The sequence below is a fragment of the Haliotis rufescens genome, unplaced genomic scaffold, assembly GCF_023055435.1.
Source record: "Haliotis rufescens isolate VD_foot unplaced genomic scaffold, xgHalRufe1.0.p SCAF_1, whole genome shotgun sequence".
NCBI classification, from domain to species: Eukaryota; Metazoa; Mollusca; class Gastropoda; order Lepetellida; family Haliotidae; genus Haliotis; species Haliotis rufescens.
In genome coordinates, this window is record NW_025963779.1 from 13,597,167 (window position 1) to 13,611,010 (window position 13,844).

Below are 13,844 nucleotides of genomic sequence, written 5' to 3' on the forward strand. Positions count from 1 at the left end.
GCCCTTCTCTCTGTTGGTAACTATCCCCTATTAAGCACATATAGCACGTTTATCAGGCATATAGCATAACATGCACTTGACATTTTGATTCAAACCAAAATAATACATCATCATGTTCTTGATTATCATGTTAAATTACCTTTATAAAAAAAAAATAAATATGGAAATATTAAAATAAACAAAACTTCAGACAAACCACAGAGCCTCATGGTTCTATTGTTTTTGTGGCATTGCACGTTTTGTGTCGTCTGTCAGTCTGTAAACATTAGACTTCTCCTCTGATCCGACTGAAGTTTGAGAGGGTGTAAAGAGATCTTGATGTGTTCATGGTTTTCTTCAAAGAATGATAAAAAATTTTTTTGAAAAATCTTTAAGATTCTTTTTCTGAGACACAACCACACCTTTGGATCTGAAACATGTATGTGATATGTAGCAGCAGAATGGGATTCAATTTTCTTCATGCCAATAAGATTAATTTCTTGAAAACAGAATGCCCAGATATATAACATTTGATGAAGATGTTAAGGTCCATGATGTCTTTATGGTCTGTTATGTTTTGAAAACAGAAAAATATATTGTTTAAAATGATGAAGCATAAACTTTTACTCTGACAGAATGCAAACAGTTAAGAGACATGATATTGTGGTGATAATAACAAGGATGTATGATATCATATTTCAGTGTCAGACATCAAATTAGACATGAATGGTCAATGATTAATGTGAACCTGTTAAAACCCTTCTGCTTATTTTGGTGTCTTGATGCTTCAGTCTATTTATGTTTCATTTTATGATTACAACATGGCTATGCCACAGATCATCTCTTGCAAAAGGACCCAATGGAGAGCCATCTTTGAATCTTGCACTGTCAAAGCCCTTAACAACTGTAACTAAGACACCAGGAACTCCTGCACATAGTGAGGTACTAGTATACTGAATCCTGCTGCACAGGTTGCAGAGTTGACTAAGACGTTAGTGTTAGCCTCTTTGCTGGTCAGATCAGCTGATTTACTGTGTGCCAAGGAAGCCTAAACCTATGTTGAATGAATCGAAAGCAATATCGTTGACTTAAGAACACAAATTATCCTGCCTTAAACACAATGGTGAAAGTGATTATGGGCCTTTATTTATTATAGGCAGAGACAATAAGTTAAAGGGGTTCTATTTAATTTATGGTATAGTGTCTATTTCAATCCTAGGTCTAAATGTTGTAATAAGTAGCATCAAAATTGGTCACTGCGAAGACAAAGTTTCCAACTGTTTACATCATTCTCTTCGCCTTTAGGTAACAGCCATAGTCCCCAATCAAGAATCCTCTTCTTCAATACCGGACCCAGAACTTTCTGACGTTTCGGGAGCTCATTCTGGTGGACCTGACAAGTATGTACTTGCTGTAAGTGTTACATTTAGCCATGATAATTTCAGGGAAATCATTGTGTCAGACAAAGTGATGATCTTCTAAAAGAAGTTTCCACAACTACTAAATATTTTGAGATAAAATAACCTATGTCACATAAACAGAACTAGAATGCCTTATATGGTGATACGAGGCATGAGTGGCCCAGTCGACTAAGGCGCTGCAATTCAAAGTGCAGAATTGCATCCCTTGGGAATGCCAGAAACTTATGATTGTGGGTTATTGAAGCAAATTGATATTCATTTTGTATATGTTCAGACCAACACACAGCTTTGCCATGATGACTCATTACCAACTACAACCCAAGCAAAGGTGGATATGAAAGCATTAAAGCCTGGTAACATCTGCAAAGAAACAGAAGCAAAGTTGGTAAGTTTTAGCTTGTTGTTCATGGTGATAAGAAGAACATATGATCGACGAGGAGGAACTTAAGATAAGAAGGGTGTGGATTTACCTTCAACCTGTGTAAGATTGTAACAGACCAATAGCAAGAAAGCTAGCGTGATAGAGTTATATATTACAGTGAGACTGTTGCAAGTGAGCAGGTGTGGGAGTTTTGTTTAATGCCACATCTGAACAGTATTTTAATTACCGGTATATCATAACAATTCAGGGGAGAAATAGTAGATGTGGTTAAACAATATCATTTAATTGTTTATTTCCTAAAAGATTTACAATTACATAATATTTTTCAAATGCCTACAAAAATTATTCTTAATGTTCTTTTATTACATAATACTGTATATATTGTATCAAAACTAATAATAATAATAATAATAAAATAAATGTTATGTATTGAATACCATACTTAAACACGAAGGTTCACCCAGAAATCTTTGATTGCAGAATTTGGGAAATCAGTAAATAACCACACAAGATCAATAATCGATTTCCAGAAATTGATGAATTTAACAAACTCCACACATCGAAGCAATGAATGAATGAAGTTGTCAATCGCTGATACGTAGTTTTCCAGAAATTGATGAATTTAACCAACTCCATACATCAAAACTCCCTATTATCAGGGAGGGTAATGAAGTTGTCAATCGCTGCAATGGAGTTTGAATTATAAGGTCAAGGCCATTGTTAAATATATATTGTAGGAGTACCTCAATCAAATTGCTGCCACTTAAATCAACATTTTGGGTTATAACAAAACTACTGCCACATAGATCCGGGGTAGAATAGGTCTTCAGCAACCCATGCTTGCGTAAAAAGCGACTATGCTTGTCGTAAGAGGCGACTAACGGGATCAGGTGGTCAAGCTCGCTGACTTGTTATCCCCCTGGCATATAATGCGGGGGAATATAGCGATCAGCCAGTCTGTCTGTCCGTCCGTCCGTCCGTCCGTCCGTCTGTCTGTCTGTCTGTCTGTAATCATTTCCTTTTCCGGGGCAGAATTCGAAAACCATTCAGTGTATTTGATCGAAACTTGGCAAATCTATCAGGCACATACTGAAGTGGTGCTTTTTGATATTTTGGGATTTTACTAATTTTTAATTTTTTTAATTTTTATGGAATGAAGTTGGACATAGACTCAATTGGGGATGGGGTTCGTTTCCGGGTCAGAATCCGAAAACCATTCAGTGTATTTGATCGAAACTTGGCAAAGCTATCAGGCACATACTGAAGTGGTGCCTTTTGATATTTTGGGATTTTTCTATTTTTTATTTTTTTAAATTTTTATGGAATGAAGTTGGACATAGACTCAATTGGGGATGGGGTTCGTTTCCGGGTCAGAATTCGAAAACCATTCAGTGTATTTGATCGAAACTTGGCAAGGCTATCAGGCACATACTGAAGTGGTGCCTTTTGATATTTTGGGATTTTTCTATTTTTTATTTTTTAAAATTTTTACTGAAGTGGTGCCTTTTTTTACGAATTTTTATTTTTTACAATTTTTATGGAAAGAAGTTGGACCTAGACTCCATTGGTGAACGGGTTCATTTCCGGGCCAGAATTCGAAAACCATTCAGTGGGTAAACAATGTATGCTTCTTAAAGAACATTCAACAGTTGACTCATTAAATACAGAATTGCACATTTACTAGTGGTTACTTTACAGACAGCTGCCGGGGGGATATGTCATCTTTCTGATGACTCTTGTTTGAATCATCTCATTGTATCCCAATTGGGTGGATCGATGCTCATGATGTCAATCACTGTCCCAGGATTGATTATTTACAGACTGCTGTTATAAAACTGGAATATTGCTGAGTATGGCGTTAATCAACAAATGAACAAACAAACAAATAATATTATACTAGTCCATTTCTAAATCTTTAAACTTCAACATCACTGCAGTAGAAACTAACATTTTTAGTCCACTAGTCCTTATAATGATAACGTATAGCAAAACCCTTAAAAATGGCAAAATTCTACTTGTCCTTATGATAACTTAACTATTGGGCACTTTGGCAAGGACAACAGGACTAGTGCGGATTTCTAACGCTGCATAGTTTATATATAATGATTAAAAATTAATCCCTTTAGCTATGATAATAACATTTGGGCAAAGCAGAAACTACCTATGAGGAAGAGTCCTGTGTCTAGCTCTCCAGGTGAATGGCAGAACCCCAGGAAGCAGACAAAAACATTGACTGCGATGGATACCGTAACCTTGGTTACTCTGTCGGATATTTTGCTCATTGAGACTCAAGCTTCACAGCCTCAAGTACCCCAGATAACAGGAATTATGTCTCAGTCAAGACAAAGCTAGACCACATGGAACAAGAAAGGTGCACATTGCTGAGGAATGCAAGGGAATACTGAAGCAAATAAGACATCAGCAGTCATTGCAGATGGAATTCATAGACTGGTATTTCTTCTGATCGACGGCATTATGTCAGCGGTATTCTCGGGTCAACTTGTAAATCCAACGACAATGCAGTCTTCGAGCTTCAATTCTCCAGACTATCCAGTGCTAGACAGACAAGTAACCTTAACCCCCAGTAACTGTTATCTAGAATAGTTTCGTTTGCTGTAATATCTCATCTAAATGGGAAGCATCAACAAATACACACAATAACATTTTTTCATACAAACAGCATGCTCACTCCTTTTTATCACCTCATATCAGCTAAATATGGGTTCACAGTTTGTCAAAAGTGTCTTCTCTTCAATATTTGTAGGTCACAGGTTAGACAGCGTCCTTGTATTACTACTTTGAACTTAATAGAAGGTTTGATGCACATTTATTGTGACAGTTCTGTTTATCTCCGAATATTCAAAGAAGATTTTCTTTTTCAACCTAGTATTTTTAACAGTTGTTCATACATGGATGTACCGCCTCTGTGGTCTACTGGTAGAGCATCTGCCTGGAGAGCAGAAGGTCGAGGGTCTGAAGCCAGGCTGCGTGATACCAAAAGACGTCAGAAGACTTGTTGATACCCTGCCTGGCGCTGCATCCACTATATAAGAGCAATAATCTTGAACGGAACGTTAAAACCCAATAATGCGTATAAATGCAATGAACACCGCTATATAAATGCAATAATCTTAAAGGCAATGTTGAACCCCAATTTTATCTCACCACCTCATTCTTGTAACATATAACACTACCATGTATATATACATATATATATATACATGTATTGTATATATTATATGTGAATGCTGCACATAAGTATTTCTGTTTTTCTCAACCACATGCGAATAACAGATGCCAAAGACTTCATGCCTGATATACTTCCTATATAGCCCAATCACGTATGACAGGATCTCAGTTGTTAACACAATGTCTGTCATCTGTCAAGGTCACTTGGAAGGTCCTCACATGAAATAACTTCAGGAATTGTTGTGTTACTTCCTGAAAATATCGATGTTTTTTTTGCAATATGTTAAGGTGAAGTGTTATGTTACTAACTTAACAACTATAATATGTTATAATTGTGTCAAATGTCAAGGTCGCTTCGAAGGTCATTCCCACATGAAATAACTAGGTTCATTTAGGAAGCATATTAAGTAAGTTATGGTATTTTTGACACACCCCTAGTTTGCGAAAAGTATTTTTTTGCATGTGATTGTAGGGTTTGGAAGAATCGGTCAATTGGTGTGAAGTATTTTCGTCCCAAAATGCTCAAGCATTTATGATTGGAATTTAACGATCTCTTGCTAGTTGTGACAGAGAGTTAAAGGCAAGGTTATTACACAAGAAGTACTTATAACTTTGTTATTTATGGTAGCTAAATACATTGGACTTTCTGTTTCAAAGTTGTACTGCATTGGCTGTGTGTTTTCCTTAGTTGATGTTATTAAACCAGTAGTGCTCAGAACTTTGTTATTAAAGAAGCTTCGAGGAGTTTTCTGTTTAAAAGTTGTGAAAGCATGTGTGAATGAACTGTCACTTGATGTTTTGTAAAGTCAAAATGGTTTGTAATACGTTTCTTATAAATTATGCCACCTTTCTAGTTTATATATTTTAGATTTTTCTTATTTTATTGTATAGAAATATCAGAGTATTCTGATTATTTGATGTGGCACCAACAGCCTCTGTCAGTGTATGTACATGTTAAGGTTAATCATATATACTTAAAAACAGAACCGCAAAAGTAGAAAATATCGTAAATATCTGACAGAGTGTTGCCGACATCCGTACCAAAAATATATACCAAAAATGAAACGGATTGGGATTTATTTGTGTGGAAAGAATGATGTACTGCAGAAATTTAGTGTAAACACGTGCAATTACTTGTTGGGCTATATAAACGTTGGGTTTTCATTTGCATGCCATCACACTCTTAAAGCAAGTGAACAGCGAACGAGTGACTGAAGCCCAACATATATATTGAAGTAGGTAGATCTGATAGCAACATGAAGGATTAGCCACTCTTTAGTCATGGGTGAATTGTTCTGTATCTTTGATACTCTATTCCTTTTTCTACCATTTCAGCCTTACTCCACTGAAACAGATAGTCATAAAATGACCACCCCACCCCTGCCTGATGTAGCTGACAGTTCTTCGGTTGATTTTGATGTTTGTGGTGGACAAACAACTATTTCTGGAAGGGAGCAATCAAAGGTATATTGAATCAAATCTATTGTATACCATAATGATTAAAATAATGAAAATATATCAATCCCTGGCATTTCATGAAATAGAATGAAAAGGTTATAAAAGTTAACAAATATTGTCATGCTTTAGTGTATTTTAAACAAAAGAGGTAATGCTTTCAACATCCTTAGAATCGCTCAGGTGCCAGTCAAAATGGGCCAGCTGATTTGGTCATAAGGGCCCATTCTCTGGCCAAAATGGACCATTGCACTCTCAAATTGAAAGCCAAAATCATATCTTTAGTCATGCTTTCAAAGATTGTATGAAATGGATACAAAATATAAGCCTGGTGCTTACTGAATTATATGTCTGAACAATTGTATCTTATGTAAACATCGCAACAATAAAGGATTTCGAGTTCAGATGCATCTATCAAACAAACATCAATGACATTGGGCTCATATATTGATAGTGCAAAAAATATATGATTAATTTAACAACAAATGTGAAAACAGTTTTGATAACAGACTTGGAGAACAAGTAGCCGATGGTGGATGACAGGGCTAATAATGTTATTGTGCGACTCCAATCGCTCTCTACTTGATCAAATGCATCCATACACTTGTCTAGGTTTACCTATGCATATATTTACATACATTTACATTTATATAAATCAAAGGTAACATTTTCCTTTCATCATTTCGTAGAGATAAATAACATGTCTCTTGAATACATTAGTCTTTTCCTTGAAATTGATTTTGCCAGACGGGCAAGTTATGATGTTTAAGGTCATCTATCAGACGGAAGAATTTGAATTTTCTTTGCAACATTGTGTCCGTTCACAATAAAGATGTTGTCATCTCATTTTTATGAGTATCTTTAAATATATTATACAAGGTAATAAAATCAACAAAAATATATCTGAAAGTTGCCAAACTGACATCTAAGTTATTATTTCTATCTTTTCGTGTGATCACGTGTAATGTAAGTCAAATAACATCTTGGCTTTCGTTGCCTTGATTTCTCTGCTCGGATACGATATCTTTAATGCCAAAATATTTGCAATAGAAATCTTTGTCCCAGCTCGTAACCAAGCACTATACATCCATGGAGTTCCATATTTTTAACATAGATTGCGATCTCATGTTTAAAAAAACGTTCAGAATAACATGATTTAACCCAAACCTTTCATCAAAATCTGAAAATTATCATACACGGGGTACCATTGCTGTAATTTGATTGGTTGCCTCGGGTCAATGCTTAAACTTGACCAATCACAAACCTTGTAGCAGATTATGTCCGTGAAACAATATAAGTTTTTTTAATAGATACTGACATGTCAGCCTTCGATGTATGTGTTATTCATATGAAGCTTCGAAAACGGAGGTATTTCCTCATGTTAGTGAGCGGACAGCCACTATCAATGGGAAATGGTTGATGACAGATACTATGAAAATAAAAAAGAAATAGGAATGTGGATTTTATGAAATCTTATATTTGCCGAAAATCGTCAAATTTTCGTTTCATTGGTCCTTAGTCTGGACTTTATGAATGTTTTAGCTTACATGATTTTAATTTAAAACAAACTTAATTAAGTTGTAAATGAATTATTTAGATAATGTGATACACATAACTTTCATATTTTATAAACAATAGGATTAATTAGTCATTTCAAATAGTGTATAGCCAAACATGTAGTAGCAAAGATGTTTTACAAGCAGATAATTTTCTTGATAAATGTTGGCTTCATCTATCACACAAGAGTCTCTGGGAACTTGGTGTCACAGCAGTAGTAACCTTCTGGTTGGCTGGTGTTGAAAGCGTTAATGCTGCCAAAATAGCGGCGTCTTTCATGCATTTCCACCAATGACATGAATATTGTTATATTGCCATTTGTGCACAAGCTGACTGCAAGGGATATAATAAAATGCTCTTGAAAAATTTAGTTGTTTTACATTTGTTACTCTGGAATTTTTTGTTTATACCTACCTAACTTTTTTTTTTACAAAATTCAAGAAAAAAATAATCTCTGAGGCTTTTTTTTTATATAAATTGGCCTACCTCACTTTTGAAATGAGTTTGAAATCCGTAAACCAAGAAATAAAAAAAGTGTCGCCTAAATGCAGAATGACTTTATCTTCAGTTTTAGCTCACCTGACTCAACGTCTAGTGAGCTTATGTCATGGCCTGTATGTCTGCCGTTCTTCATGCATTGTAAATATGTTCTCTTCAGAAACAACTGTACTAGTTAAGCTAAAACTTGTCCCCACCAATTTCCCCTAATTGTTCCCACCAATGATGACACCATAATATGTACAAGACGTTTGAAAACGGTAGACATTTTGGAAAGCCTCTCTATGGACATTACTCATTACTTTTGTGATCAAAATGTAATGGAATTTGTTCAGCCTATATGTTCCATTTCTCACGATATTGTCAATTTTGATCTTGATTTGACCTTTGCACTTCGACCACACTAAAAGCTGATCTTTTTGGGTATCTATTACTCAGCCATTTTCTTTTGGTGATCCTTTCCGTGATAGCTATTATTGTTACAAGTTCAAGGAATACTACCTCAATTTCAACAGTACCAGAAATCCTTTATTTCGGCAGTCATCACACTATAGAATCTTAGTCTAAAGTCCGCTTCACTGTCTTCAATCCATAACCATTTGATATACTCAAACTATCTCCCTTCCTAAATCTCTACACATAAGCAGGCAGGAAGTCTGCTTTTCTTTCTAACATCAGCAACCTAAACACAGAATTTTGGTGAAGTGGGTGGGATTAGTCCTAATGTAGAGGTAGTAGTAGTGAAATATTAACAATGATAACTATTGTTTGATAATTCTTACGAATACATAACTTCTGTTACATCAGTGCCAGAATAACACAGTGGGATGGGTGGGTTTTGACTTTCAATAATACCCATAGTGTTATGTGTCGATTCTCAAATTGAAACAACATTTTAACCTTGAAATATGTTCGTAAAAGAACTTGGTGTGAAACCAACAACCAACCAACAAATGTATTAAAAATGAACTAGGTTTACAAATCAATACAAATAATTACTGCAATTACAATGGCAGTACACATTTGAGTGGTAGTACAATATTCAATAGCAATGTATAATATGATGGCAATGGTCAGTATCAAATACAAAAATATAGTGGTGATAGCAAAAGTCAGTGAATAATGATATATATTCACCCAGCGGCAACAGCTGTCAAGCGGTATCCTGCAATGAGAGGAGGCATTCTGTGAAAGATATAGGAGGAAATCCGCCAGATCCCACATCAGCACCACTGGTAGAACTTGCTCCATCTGTCATACAGACGAGGATGGTCTCCATGATCAAGTATCTGCCACTGAAGCAGAATTGGGGAAGCCAGAAATCTTTTTGAGTGTGGGTGAAGGGAGTATAGGCTTCCATATATGATGTCTGATCTGGGTTGGAGAAGGAAATCATGGCATTCCGGGAGTCGGAGGTGTTCGTCAAGGAATAACGCAAACAGTCTTGAGGAACCTTGTCTTGGCCAAGCATACTGGCACTTTGAGAATGGTAGTGCAGTCGGTGTCGACAAACTTCAGAAGTACTCTTGAAGAGAACAAGGGGAAAAGCGTATGCGAAGAACCCCTGTACAATCCATGGACAACACATCCACTTGCAGAGCTTGGGGATCTGGCTCTAGACTGAAGTACCATGAGAGTACCGTATTGGAGAACTATCCACACCATCTTGACATTATGATCCTCTAGTGGACAATCTGGCGCCAGTGTAATTGATATACTTGTAATTGGATCAGGAAGATGGTGATCTGATGAATCTGGGTCTTCTCCTGATTGCCTGATGCCATCAATATATCCATGGACGCGCACTAGATGGATGTGAGCAAAACTGATGATCAGTGCTGTAACCTGGGTGAAAAGCCAAGGTACAATGGATATGCAAAACGGAAGGAATAGGAATTCGATCTGGCCGATGTTGACTGATACATTGAGATATGTCCTGGATCCAGGGTGAATTGGCACATACAGGTATGCATCCTAGAGGTCAAAGCTGATCATCCGATCCCCAGGCCTGATGGTAGAAGTGGCAGTTTTTCCTCACTCCCTGGTTTCCCAAGTGGCTTGCTGACTGGCATTATATTTCCTTAATTAACTCTGAGAATGTGTGACATGGACAGCAAGTGAATTGTAGGATCTGAATGCTGGCTCAGGAAGATCGTCCTGCAAACTGTGCATTGTTTTGGTCAATTGTGACACAAATCCGGAGGCTTCCCGCCCTGAGTCTCTGGGTGGACGAACAGTGGGTCTGGATTCCAGCTAAGCATGATATACGTAAGGGTAATCGTGGCACTTTCTGGTACTTTTTGCGGCTGTATTGTCGATGGTAATCACAGTTGGAGGTCCCATTGCAGCAGTGTGAAACGGCGACATGTGATGATCGTGCTTGAAGTCCTGTGCTCATGGTGGGTAGACTTTGAATTCATTGTGGATCCGACAGTTAGCAGTCGTCATCTTGTTGGACTGAGACCATCTGGCCATTCATCATATTCTGGGTGAGGTGGATCCAAGTTAACTACATCAGATACGAATAACCTGGCCTTGATACTTACTTCTCCCTTACATGGCCACCAGGAAGGTTCCCACTGCCTCGACTGTGCATAGTCTTCAAGTGCAAGTGAAGCACACTGCTTGCATTTTGACTCCTCTGTACAATAGAGCAAGAATTTCTTTTTTAATGGTGGAAAATCTACTATGATGTTTGTCCAATTTTTCTTGAATAATAACAAATAGGATGATCAAAGCCCGGTGTATCTTCTTCCAACAGGACAGCTCCAGCACCAATGTCACTAGCATCAACTGCCAATCTGAAAGTCTTGTCAAAATTTGGTGGTTGGGAAACAGGAGATTTCATGAAAATAGTTTTAATTTTATCAAAAGCAGCCTAACAATTGCTGTCCCAAACACATTCACCCTTTTGCCCAGCAAGTTAGAGATAGGGATTACCACATGTGTGATCGTTTTACAAAATGGACGGTCATAACCAGCCATACCCACAAATCTCATAAGTTCCTTTTTATTTTATTTTTTTTTCAAATAGCTTCCAAATTTGCTTGAACAGGCTGAACCTGACCTTGGTCTACAACATGACCTAAACATAATATATGTGCCTGTGCAAATTCACATTTCACAAATTTTACAGTCAACTTGGCCTCTCTCGAAAGAAGGCACATATCTCTTCAGGTGTTCATCTCACTCCATGGCATGAGAGATGACATCTTTGGTGTAGGCTTCAGCACAGTCAAGATTGGCTGTAATGTCATTGATGAGATGCTGGAAGATGGCTAAGCGTTCTTGAGCCCAAGGGTCATATCTTTGTATTGATAAAGTCCACCTTGAGTCACTAAAGCTGAGACCCGCTTGGCAAGCTCAGTCAGTAGAATCTCCCAATACCCCTTCCATAGGTCAAACTTGCTGACACACTTGGCTTCACCGATTCTATTGAAGCAGTCATCAATTCTTGGTTTGGGGTAAGAGTCAGTTTAAGAAACAACGTTCACCGGTTTCATGTCTGTATCACATCTACAACTACCATTGGGCTTTGGCACAAGAACTCCAATCCCTATGACCTGGTTCAATAATGGCATTGTCCATCATGTATTGAACTTCCTTCATTAGGGCTTCAAGCTTGATTGGATTAATCTGGAAGGGATGTTGTTTCACAGGCGCAGCATCACTTTAATTTGTATAACCAGGTACAACTGTAAACAAGTGAACAAAGTCTTGAATTAACTCTTGACACTTGAGCTTTTTGCTCAGATGACAAATGACCTAGCTTAACATCTGAGTTAGCTAAAACTTCAGAATTGTTTAACTTAGGGCTAACAGAGACAGCAATGCCATGAAACCTCACAAAGTCACAATTTTCATCAATATCACATTCTGATACGTATCTTCAGGAGAAACAGTGGAAACACACTGAGTAGGTACATTGTCAATCTTTCATGGTATTATTTTCTAATCCTCATTGACATGACATAGCTGTGTCTTTTTACGAAGGCCTGGTGTTTGTACAAAGTAGTCAGTATCACTAACTTTCCTATAATCAGTAACATAGTACCTAGCCAGGTACCATGGTACCTAGCAAAAAATGGTTGACCAGGGATTGGAAAAAACACTAAAAACTTATCGCCAGGACTGAAATTTCTCTCTTGAGACTTTTTGTCATAATTTACTTTCAACTTGTGCTGGGATTCTTTCAAATTATCACTAAAAACTTCACAAGCTTTAGAAACCCTAGCTCGAAATGAGGAAACAAACTCCAACAAACTATTGTCACACCTATCATTCATCCAATGCTACTTCAAGTGAATAAAGGTCGATAAATAAAGTGAGAGACAATGTCAAAAGGACTAAATACTAGGGACTGCTGAACTGACTCACTCACAGTAAACAACAACAAATGAATGCTTTCATCCCTTTCATCTCAATCTCAAAACAGTAAGTCTTCATAATATTCTTCCCGAATCTGATGAAACATCTCTAAAGCTCATTGATTTTCAGGATGATATGCACTAGATTTAATCTGATTTATGACTGACTGGTGCATAGCCTGTTGGAAAACACCTGACATGGAATTAGAGTCCTGATCTGACTGAATAGTCCCAGGCAAACCAACCATAATGAAGAACTTGACCAAAGCCTTGATAATAACCTGAGCCATAAGGTTTTGCAAAATGTAGTCACATCATACTGCGAATTAGGTCAAAACAAATGGGACAAAACTTGTCACCAGTTTTGTTTACACCCAAATGACATATGCCAAACTCAAACATGTTTTCGATGGAAAGCCTTCCATTCATTAGGTAAATTCAGCAGGTACATTATCAACCTTCATTTCCTTTATGCTAACCTTGAAATAATAGCAAACAGGACCTTGTCAGCTGCTTCTAAAGTGAGTGCCCTATTGGCAAGCCTTTTGAGTTCTGGGTCTTCCCCCCCTGTAACTTAACCAACTCCTCCCTACCCAGAACTAGTCCCTCAATAGCCTAGTTGTCAGAATTTAAGTACCCTCCCTTAAAAGTGAGACAGGTCAAGAGAATGACAACTACAAAGAAAAAATACCTGGAATTTCTTTTTAAAGATTTTCAGTACTTTTTGAAGTGCTAGGCTCATGACAAACAACAGAATCTGCCAAGTATTTCTGCCTTGCCAAATCATTCCTAATAAGCAAGTCTACACCTTTAACAACCCCACCTTGACCAACCCAGACACCAAATGTGTCTTCAAATTGACAAAGTGGAGACAAAACTTCAGAGATAGCTGATAACTCCTCAGAGAGTGGCAAAATACCATCCAAAAGCAGAGTTTAGAGAGCACCAGTATCCCTCAAAATGGTAATGGGCTTATAATTGGAACTGTTGCCTTTA

The 13,844-nt window shown here is 37.2% G+C and overlaps 1 protein-coding gene across 1 annotated transcript in view; it reads left to right on the plus strand.

The window, feature by feature from the left end:
• Positions 1–13,844, plus strand: part of LOC124148338 — a 109,741-nt gene that overhangs the window by 59,089 nt on the left and 36,808 nt on the right. The window contains exons 4-7 of the mRNA XM_048386731.1: positions 816–921; positions 1,285–1,392; positions 1,675–1,785; positions 6,307–6,435. Coding sequence (XP_048242688.1) covers positions 816–921; positions 1,285–1,392; positions 1,675–1,785; positions 6,307–6,435 — 454 coding nt within the window. The remainder of the gene's footprint in view (positions 1–815; positions 922–1,284; positions 1,393–1,674; positions 1,786–6,306; positions 6,436–13,844) is intronic.